The sequence below is a fragment of the Pseudorca crassidens genome, chromosome 8 (assembly GCF_039906515.1).
Source record: "Pseudorca crassidens isolate mPseCra1 chromosome 8, mPseCra1.hap1, whole genome shotgun sequence".
In the NCBI taxonomy this organism is placed as follows: domain Eukaryota; kingdom Metazoa; phylum Chordata; class Mammalia; order Artiodactyla; family Delphinidae; genus Pseudorca; species Pseudorca crassidens.
In genome coordinates, this window is record NC_090303.1 from 17,539,509 (window position 1) to 17,551,022 (window position 11,514).

At 37.5% G+C, this 11,514-nt stretch overlaps 1 protein-coding gene across 1 annotated transcript in view; it reads left to right on the top strand.

Annotated features, from left to right (window-relative positions):
• The window catches only part of SLC26A3 (solute carrier family 26 member 3), a 31,873-nt gene extending 23,606 nt beyond the window's left edge, over nt 1–8,267 (top strand). Inside the window, exons 17-20 of the mRNA XM_067747632.1 lie at nt 1,000–1,054; nt 3,704–3,846; nt 3,969–4,034; nt 8,190–8,267. Of these exons, the coding sequence (XP_067603733.1) occupies nt 1,000–1,054; nt 3,704–3,846; nt 3,969–4,034; nt 8,190–8,267 (342 nt within the window). The remainder of the gene's footprint in view (nt 1–999; nt 1,055–3,703; nt 3,847–3,968; nt 4,035–8,189) is intronic.
• The last annotated feature ends 3,247 nt before the right edge of the window (nt 8,268–11,514 follow it).

The following is an 11,514-nucleotide window of genomic DNA, read 5'->3' on the forward strand; positions in this document are numbered from 1 at the left end:
AAAACGGAACTTGTAACAGTCAGGTTGCAGGCTGTTTTCTTTGCACAGTTTCGTCAGCATTTCTAAAATAATGAGTTTCTAACAGAAATGCAGAAACAGATATCAAGAGAATTTAAGAATTCCAAGTTCCCCTCTTTTGCTTATTTTTTTATAGAAATCTGCCTACATAAAAACTGACCTAAGATCTATTAAGTATAGGTGAACTGGATATAAAATTCAAAAATAGGATCAATTTTATTTCCTTCAAACTATCTTTAAAAAAAAATCTAAACATCACATAACTTTTGAGACTGCTTGCCTTTTCTTTTTCTTTGCTTCTGTCTATTTTAGCTTTGGAGGAGAAAATACACAAAAAGTTTATGTTTTGATCTTGGCAGTATAGCACAAAGGATGGGGACTCTGCCTTAGGTTTCCTTGGTTTCCTTAAGGTCCTAATTCTTACTTCAGCCCAGTAGAGGCTCTAAAAGTGTTTACTGATGATAATAGTGATATTTATGATCGCTAAACTGATCAACAGTACAAGATACTTTTCTTAACCTCATATGACCTTTCTCATATCTCTACTGGCCTTTGTTCTTAGCCTAAAGACCAGGAAAACGGATAAAGATTCATTGGTGCTAGATATCTCCAGGCACTGTGGACAGGAATAAAAAGAACAATGTGTACGGGTCATGGGGTTTTTAAACTTTTATATACTTTTATAAACTAAGTCAAGATCATCCCATAGAAGAAAATTTTAAAATTAAATCAGAGTTCATCTTGTGAGTCAAGGCAGAACATTTTCCCATCATCCTTCCTTAGAGTTCTTTCCTTTGGATTTCTTTCTTTCTGTGATAGAGCCTTGTTATTAACTTTAGTATCTCTATACTATTGTCTCTTTTCAAAATGTAAAAGGCTCTGAAAGCAACATATCACCCTAAGACATAATTATGATAGTTTTCTTTATGATTCTGACAAGTGAAACTGTTCCCTAAGGAAGATCTACTTTCTTTTTAACAGATCTTGCAAGAATTTATCAGGATTCAGGTAGATGTGTATATTGTTGGAACTGATGGTAAGTTGTTTTGTTTTTATATTCTGACAATTTCTTTACTGCTAACTCTCAATCTAGACAGCTTCTCCAAAGAACAGGCACTTTTTATGATCACCAAGAAGGAAATCTAATTTGTAGATTTCCAACAGAAATCTCTAGGGAACAGCATATTTATATTTGAGTTGTGTCAATATGTAATTAACTTTACAATTTGAATCCTAGTTTAACAGGCAGCAAAGGAGTGAATATGTAACCACTGTTTACCCTAAACTTCCTAGAAAAGTAGGCTTGTTTTCTCTTTTCCTCACCTCCCTCGATTCATCGGCCCATAATTACCTGGTTTCTGCTTCACCTCACTGATGAGGTTGCCCTTGCCAAGGTCATCAATGATGTCCAGGTTGTCAAGATCAACCACCCCCAGCCCAGCCTCATTCTCTTGGAGCTTACTTTAGCATTGAGGTACCTTTCTTTAGCCTCTGTCTCCCTGACTTCTGCAAGACCATTCTTCTGAGTCCTTTCCCACCACTCTCAGAGCTCCACAGTGTCTGACATTGTTTCCTCTCCACACCGCAGTCGGTCTTCCCCAAGGTTCAAACCTAAACCCTATGGTTCTAATTCTATCAACTCTTTCTAAGCCAATCTCTTAGCATGCTTATGACTGCAAGTATGTCTACAGGTTAATGAATCCGCTAACTACACCTTCAGCCCAGACCTTTCTTCTGAGCTGCAGACCCTGTATTCAACCATCTGGATGTCCTCCAAGTACCTAAGATACATGTATTCAAAACTAAATATATTACCTTCCCTCCCAAAACTACTCCTTCTCCTTTTCTATCTTGATCACTGCATCACCACATACCCACCCAGTTGCCCAAAGTAGAAACCTTGGAGCCGTCTTTAATTTCTCCTCCCCATCCCTCTATATTCAGTGAGTCACCATAAATATTCCCTAGTGAGTCACTCTTCCTCTCCATTTCTACAGCCTTAATCCAGACCCTTATCAGTTCTCATCTAAGTCCTCTGCAAGAACTAATCAGTGTCCTTGTCCATGCCTAGAATATTCTCCCATCCCATTTTCTGACTCATCCCATTAATCTTTCTCATGAAACTTATAGTCTAGTGGGAAAGCCCGATAATAAACAAATAAAAAGATATTTCAGGTAATGCTAAGCACTGTGAAGAAAAGAGCAGGGTTAAGAGACATAGAGCCACAGGGGTAATGCTATATTAGACAGGTGATCAAGGATGTCCAGTAATGCAACATTTGAGCAGCAACTGGAATGAAGTGAGGGAGTCAACCTTGACAGTATCTTGGGGGAAAACTTTTTAGGGAGAGGGAGGACAAGTGAAATTGAGGGAGGCGTGAAATTGGCATCTTTAATTTTTTGCTCTCTACTGGCTCCTATCCATAAAATCTACAGATATACTCTAGTTTCAAGGCTTCCTTATAATTAAAAATATTCTCTTAATCTCAGTAACCCTTTAATCTCTTAAACAATTTTATTCTTTCTCCATCATCCCAGGTTTTTTAAGATTGTCCTTTCCTGCTGCCTCTGCTGCCTGGCATCCCTCTTGGTCCTCAACTAAGATCATCACCTTCCCTCTCACTGCACACCACCACCCACCTGCATCCTGGGTTCTGGCAACCACAATGCCCTCCTCTCTCCCTCTCCCTCAGACACTGCTAGGTCTTGTCGATATTGAAAGTTTGCCTGTGAACAGACTTTCCCATCTCCACCCTTTCATACCTTCTCTTCATCCTTCTTTCTCCAGATCCTAGGCATTCTTTTAAACGGTAACTGCTTCATCAAGTTTTCCCAGAATCCTGCCAAGAGGAAACAACCTTTACCCTTCTTTCTCTGAATTTCCATAGCACATGATCTGTGCCTTATTCATTCTTCAAAAATCTGAGGACCTACCTTCTGCTAGGCATTATTTAAGACCCCAAAAAAACATTAAAGAAAAAAATCAGATTGCTTCCTGCCTTTATGAGTCTACAACAATTTCCCTTTCATTAAGATAGTATATAAGAGCTCTACCTTCACTCCAGGACAAGATTCATGTCTAACTTAGGTTTTGATCCTTCATATTACCCAGCCAGAGCTTTGCATATAGTAGACATGATGTAATATTTGGTTATCTGTGCAAACAATGCTGGTTAGTGCCTACAAGAATAGAATTCCTCAAAGATGACTGGAGAGGTAATGTACGGTGCCAAGGAAGATGTTTTCTGATAGTACCCAGCACCTTTGGGAAAATGGACTAAAGCAGTAACTAGTAAATCCAGAACCATGGCACTGGTCCATGAGTATACGTTCTATTTTGGCAGAATCTCAGCTTTTAGTAATAAGCTACATTTGATGCTCCAGTCATTAACGAGGGAGATTAACTCACAAGTCTCCTGCCAGAAGTTTTTCTCATTTGAACCTTTTCCTTCTTTGTTTTTACATGAACACATTACATGTGTAATTTTCTTAGAAAGGTGTCCTTTAGTTCCAGAAGACATTGTACTAATGGTACACTGGTATCGTACCATTGCAACCCCCAAACACTTAACCAAACATCAGTGAAATGCACATTTGCAAATGTAAATTCAAATCCCCAACCTCAAGGAGAAACCCATAGCCAAACAATTACTTCTTCCTGTTATTCTTTCTTTCTTCTCTTCAGATGACTTCATTGAGAAGCTGGCACGGTGTGAATTTTTTGATGATGAAGTCAAGGACTCAATATTCTTCTTAACAATCCATGATGCTGTTTTGCATATTTTGATGAAGAAAGATTACAGTACTTCGAAGTTTAATCCCAGTCAGGTAACAGCTTTTTGGCGACTTTCACATTTGTATAACCAACCATCTGTGCTTCTTAAATTTCCCTTTATTTTTCAACATTAAAAAAATATATTCCTAATCCATATTTCCATCCTGGTTTTCAGGAAAAAGAAGGAAAATTTGATTTCACCATAAACACAAATGGAGCATTACGTAATCGGGAATGTCAGGTAAGATTCCTCAGCAGGTTTACCTGTATCTAGACATTAGGACAAAACACTTTTAAAAATAGTGAGGCCTCTTCCAGCACACTGCAGAAAGTCCAGCACCTGTTTGAGCCTCTGTGCCTCATCCCTACAAAACTGAAGCAATAACAAAAAAAAAAAAAAGAAAAGAAAGAAAGAAAACTGAAGCAACGTCAGTCTCATAGGGACTCTGGGGGGAAATAAGCTCAGACCAGTACAAAAAAAGGATGGAAAATAGTGATACTCGATCTCTTAGCACAATATTGAGCATAGAGAGAGAGAACGTTTTGTTTTCAAAGTACTTACAACAAAGATCTTATTCTGGTCTTGTCAATCCATGAGGCAGGGAAGGAATTACTGTTTCCATCTATAGATGAATCTGTGATGGAGCTGAGAAGCTAATGTACACCTCCTGACCCCCAGATGCATGGGAAGCCCCTAGACAGTGCCTAGCCCAGCACTGAAAGTTAGGTTCCTTTACTTCCTTACTTGAAAGAGTTGCAAATCATCATTTAACTGGATAGTGCCATTTCATTCTAGAATATTCATTTCTAGAATATTCACTCCTATAAGGGACTGTCTCTAGTTTGGGAAAAGCAGAACTACAAATCAAAATGGGTATCTGCTGTAAGGCAAGTATATGGTAGGTGCATTACATTCATGATCTCAATCTTTACAACAATATGCAAAGAAGATATCTTCATTTCACAAATGAGGAAATTAGAAGGGCTCAGAGAGCTTAACTAATTTGCTTAAGGTCACACACTAAACTGACAACAGGATTTGAAGCAAGATGTGTCTGATGTCAAGATCTATGTTCTGCACACTATGTTATACTGGCTGTTTCCTTTGGTGAAAAACTAATGGATGTGAGGGTCCTGGGAAAGAATCTAATGATTGTCTTCAAGTACGGGAAGTGGCTGGTGGTATTTCTCTTATTTGAAGAAAGGTCTAAGAAGAATAGCAAAAAAGAATTTAAATTAGAAATGAAGCAATGTATAGCATAAGATAAGCCTGGATGATTATTAAGAGTTTTATCAAACAGAAAAAGGTTAGATGAAAAAGCCATTCCAGAAAATTAGACCTGGTAGGGGAGAGGAGAGCCATGATTCTGTTTCCCAGGGCTGTTTTCCAGAAAACCCCACATCTAGCACCTTGCCCGAGGCCCCCACAAAGAGAGCCTTACCAGAAACCCTCTGCCCAGTTGTTGGATTCAGAATTGTCACCAAGTTTTAAAGGATCAAGTATAGGAACAGAATTTAAATCTGATGTCCAATCATAGCTTTAGAACCAACTGTCAAACAGAATGTAGTCAATACCATCCTGTACCTGTTTCCCTATATTTAAAAAAAAGAAATATTTAACACAAGCTCTTTGCATTACTTAGAGGAAGATAAATCAGCAGTCGTGGTTAGGCCACCAGTGGTAATTCATGTAAAAGCTGAGTGTCCCTGACCAGCACACTTGGCACCTTTGAGTTTGTATGGCCCCTGTAACAAATGTGAAGAAATATGTTACTACAACACATTATATTCTTATTTTGGTTAAGTTAAATTAGGCCTTTGAAAAATACACTTCTATTACAACATGGTATCACATGGTTCTACGTTAACCAAGTAGTCGTGGAAGGTATTATTTGATCATTAAAATTGAAGACAAAAAACTTGTTGGTGACTCTGGTAAGTTCTAGCTCCCAATTTTAATCAGATTGACCACATTTACTCTTCTTAAATACAAGATATGATTATTAAGAGGGATAGAACTTAACAAGTCTTTTAAAGCAAGAACTTTCTGTCTTCTTCCAGGTACCCAGTGAAACAAAATTCTAATCAAAATATAATTCAGAGGGATCCTCATCTGACTGTCACATAAAGAACAACTTTATACCCAGAAAGTTATTGATAAGTTCATACATTGTATGAAGAATATTTTTGTTTGACAGAAATTATGTTTCAAACTTTGGAACGAGATTGTTCTAGCATGGTATATTTTTCACATATCTAGTAGGCAATTATGTAAATACTCTTAATTTTATACCTTGTAGATTTATCAAAGGAAAATTATTGTTTGTATGTATTTTTATAGCACTGACAGATTTCCATCCAAGTCACTACCTTTGCGCATATTTTGCAGTGCATTTGCACCACTGCTTTGAATCTTGTAATTTGTATAGTTCATACTAATATATATCCATTTTAAAAAATCAATTGTACAGTGGGTGTGTCTTGCTTTGTTAAATTTGTTAGTTTTCTGAAACATGCTTGCTGTGGGTCCTCTTTATAGTGATCTGACTGGAAACCTGCTACATGAGAATCTTCTAAACCCCCTGCAATGAGACTTCTTTGCCCAGATTTTATGATTACTATAGCTTTTTAAAGCACTCAACCGCCTATCCAGATTTAGATACAATCCTTCTAATGCCCTATCTGTAACTATAACTAGTTTTTGACTCTTTCTTCACTGCTGGTCATTATTTGTAACTCACAGGGTAACAGCTCTAGAGCTCAATTCAACTGGAGAATGAGATTCAGCATGTTTCTCTTTTTTGCTGGAACTGTTCTTGGTACAAATTTGTATTTATTTTATGTAATAGAAATTAAACATCATCACCAACAGAAAAAGATTCAGTGGCCTCTGTTCAACATCAAACCACTTTGTCAATGGGAAAAGTTGCCCCAATTGTTTTAGATCTCACCTCTGAATGTTTATTGTCAAAGTACCCTTCTAACCTTTGTTAATGTCTTTACTGAGAGGGCTTGTCTACTGGACTTAAAACCAATTACAGAAAAATAAAACAAAGGCTTATTTGCATAGCTACTCTTAATTAAAAACTAGAATGTCAGCACTCTTTATAGCAACGTGTCTTAAACTTTTTGAGTCATGGACACCTTAGAGAGCCTCATGTACCCTACGGACTTCGGGAAAAAATACATATACACATATACCTTTGTATATGATGCCCTATGAATCTCAGGTTAAGAGCTCCAGTAGAAATTGAAAGCATGAGCCTATTTAATTGGTCATTTGGCTTGGGGGTGGGGCAAAAGCCTTGCACAGAATTGTCACTGATGTCTGCATCTTCACAAGCAAAGGTGCCCTCTACCCTCTTCTTGCCAACCAATATGTCATAGAGCAGGAAAAAGCACTCCAATTACCGTGCCCCCATCACAATCCATTCAACCTTAACATCTTGAGTGAGGTTCACTTATCCTCATCCTTAAATGTTTTTTCTCTGAGGCCTCTAAGGTGGATATGCTTTGGGTAAGGGGTACGCATGGGGCTGGGCCTCTATTTGCCTGCCTCAGAGCAAATATTGGAAACTGACCAGGGCAAAGACTCTGAGCCCTGATTTAGGAAGAGGTTAAGAGATTGCGTTGGAAGATAAAAATAAAACTTATGGGACTTCCCTGGTGGTGCAGTGGTAAAGAATCCGTCTGCCAATGCAGGGGACATGGGTTCGATCCCTGGTCCAGGAAGATCCCACATGCCACGGATCAACTAAGCCTGTGCGCCACAACTACAGAGGCTGTGCTCTAGAGCCCGTGGGCCACAACTACTGAGCCCGTCTGCCACAACTACTGAAGCCAGCGCGCCCAGAGCCCATGCTCCGCAACAAGAGGAGCCACCGCAGTGAGAAGCCCGCGCACTGCAACGAAGAGTGGCCCCCGCTCACCGCAAAAGGAGAAAGCCCGCACGCAGCAACGAAGATCCAACGCAGCCAAAAATAAATAAATTTATAAAAAAAAATAAATAAAACTTACAAAAAAATAAAACTTACACAAATCAGAGCAAACTGAAGGGGAGAGGATATCCAGTGATGAACTGGGAGACAGAACCACTTGTGAAGAAACATATATTACTGAAATTAAGAAAGGTTGGAGCTCATACATACATGTTGAGCAGTTTATCTTCAAAATCACTTTCTAATGCTAATTTATGCATTTGATACATATTCTTGTTTAAACACAGTAACTTACCAGTTAGAAATGTAAATGAAATGTCTTAAATGCAAGCTGGACCATACACTGCATAAACAAGAGCAGAGAGAGGAATATTTCATATTTGTCTGCCATCTTCATTTGGACAACTTACATGTTAAAACTGATCTACTGATCCTCTCCCCCTTATCTGTTCTACTAGCACCTTTCCACCTCAGTTAATGCCAACTCCAGCCTTCCAGCTGCTCAGGCTGAAAATTTTGTTAGGAAATTCTATTGACTCTACCTTTTAAATATGTCTAGTATCAACTCACTTAACTCTCAAAATAGCCCCCCTAAGATAGGTACTATGTTTATCCTCATTTTTTAGAAAAGCAAAATAAATCAAGGCTCAAAGAGCATAAGTAATTAGTCTAAGTTATATACGCTTGCTAGTTCTATAGGTATAGAACCAGAATTCAGTCTAGATGGTCTGACTCCAGAGCCCAGGCTCTTAATCATTAGGAAATACTACCTCTTCAAAGAAATAAAAACCTAAAAAAAAAGAAATAAAAACCTATCTAAAAACTGATCTAGCACAAGGCAGGACTAAACTCAGGAACAGTATAGGTGCATTCTGCAGATTTGTTCCAAAGTCACTTATTTAGCACTGCACAATTAAGTATACCCAGAAAAGCTATTAGGAAATATATTATTAATTCCAGAATCAAATAAATTATTTCTCTCATTATGGTTGTATATCTGTATACTTTTGTAAAACATTTTTTACTGTTTTTCCCCACCCTGGCCGCTATACTTTGAAAAAGAACATAATAAAATCTTTTGAGGAAAATTCAGGGGTTACTATCAAGAACAATTCCTGGGTAAGTTAGAAATGTAAGCTCCTAATTAGCAGGGATCATATCTAGTTGGTTCATAATTATATACCCATGTCCATCATATATACGTGCTTAATTTACATACATAAATTTTTATTTTATTTATTTATATATATATATATATCTATCTCCATCCTTCCACAAGTCACCCACTTCTTTTTTTAAATATTTATTATTTATTTATTTATGCATGCCACACTGGGTTTTAGTTGTGGCATCCAAGATCTTCACTGCAGCAGGCAGGCTACTTGGTCGCAGCGTGTGGGCTTTAATTGCAGCATGCGGACTCCTAGTTGTGGCACGTGAACTCTTAGTTGCGGCATGCATGTGCGTTCTAGTTCCCCGACTGGGGATCGAACCTGGGCCCCCTGCATTGGGAGCGTGAAGTCTTACCCACTGGACCACCAGGAAAGTCCCTCACCCACTTCTTGATACTTATGTCACCACCATCATCTCTTGTGAAAATGATTAAAACAGCCTTCTGACTGGCCTTCCAATCTTTGCTTCCCTCTTCTGTTCTCAACACACAGCCAGAATAATCCTTTTAAAAGAAGCAGATCATTCCACTCCTTTGCTCAGAACCCCACCACGGTTTTCCACATCAGAGTAAGGTCAAAATCTTTACAATGGCCTAGGAAGCCTGTGATCTCCCCATTCCCACTGTCATTACCTCTCTGACCTCCTACTACTCACTCATTCCATTCCAATCTCCTTGCTATTTCTCAAATATGCCAGGTGCAACCCCCTCTTTAAGGCCTTTACAGACTGTGTCCTCTGCTTGGAAAGTTCTTCCCCACATAATATACGTGGCTAACTGTCACCTACTTCAAATCTTTGCTCAAATGTCATGTTTTCAATGAATTCTACCCAGACTGCTCTATTTAAAACTGCAAACCTACCAACACCCCCATTATCCTTACTTTCCCTTTATTCTCTAGGATTTTATCACACTTCTAACATGTTACATAATTTAACGAAATTTATGGTCATCTGTCTCTAAAGACTTGTGCATCCAAAGTGATTAGAATGGTGTCTAGCCAATAAGCCAAATATCATATGATATTGCTTATATGCAGAATCTAAAAAAAAATTAATACAAATGAACTTATTTACAAACCAGAAACAGACTCAGACTTAGAGAACGAACTTTTGGTTACCAGGGAGGAAGGGTGGGGGGAAGGACAGATGGGGAGTTTGGGACTGACACGTACACACTGCTATATTTAAAATAGATAACCAACAAGGACCTACTGTATAGCACAGGGAACTCCGCTCAACATTCTGTAATAACCTAAATGGGAAAAGAATTTGAAAATGAATAGATATACGTATAACTGAATCACTTTGCTGTACACCCGAAACTAACACAACATTGTTAATCAACAATACTCCAATATAAAATAAAAATTTTTTAAAAATGGCATCTAGCATATAAATGAATTTATATTTCACATGGTAGGTGCTCAGTACCTATTTGAGTTTAGGCCATGAAATACTACATTTACCGTGGATTAGGGTGCTTAACCGGAGGATGGAGCCTATTACTTAGTTGTCAGCTCTGCAACTAAAACAATTCATACACCAAAGTTATAACATGAGTTATCTCTGGAAGAGAAATGTTAATTGTGGTAGTGGTCAAGGGGATCTTTATTTGTAATATGACATATTTCTCCCAAAAGACTTATTGCTTGTATAATGGAAATGAGTGCAAATTTTAAAACAAAAAAATTAAAGATTTTCAAAGTAACACATAGGAAGAAAAATAAAGGGAGCAAGATTTTTCAATCTGAAGGAAGACAAAGGGAGAACAATTTTAAAGGTAGATTAATAGGAAATGGGCTTAAATACAATATGAAAGTTGGTGCTAACAACTACTTGGAATAGCAATGAGACATTCTCAGGACACAGATTAACATTTCAAAATGGCAGATTTTTAAAAAGACATGGTTCCACTCAAGTGTTAGAGCTAAACCCATGACCCACCATTGTTCATTTAAATCCTGTGATTCTGTAATGCCTAAAAATTCAAATTCTAAGGGAGATGAGAAAATTAAAGTTTGATACTAAAATGCTGCTTTAAAAATTCTGCCTTAATACTTTTCCCCTCAAAGATGGAAAACTGTAGGGGCATGAATCAAAACATGTTTGAAAATTCAAATGTTTTTATTAGTATCATTACCAAGTATTTTAACTGGCTTACCTCTCTTTCCCCTTTAAACCTAGTATATCCAATATTGCTTTATTAGATTGTGCATATATTGTAATAAGAAAAGTCGGCTTGGTCTAGGCCACAATTGAACAGATTACAGTTACAAAAACCAGTGAAGAAAAATAAAGCCACTTCAGCCGGAATATAGTATGATTATGTCAAACCTCAATTAACATCAATATACCAATTTGATGGCTGATCTAATAGTCAGAAAAGTTTATTTTTGTTTCAGGTACTTGTGAGATTTTTCCACGTACTTGTAACGCTTTTTCAAGAATTTTATGATATGTCTATAGTTTTTCCAGAAAGATGTATGAAAGATACTCTTCCAGTATGTTAGTAAGAACAAAGCATAAAGCAGCTCTGTATACTTCATACAGTAAAGTTACCTATTTTGAGTTTAAAAATATGGTCAAATTATCTTTTGCATTTATATTTCA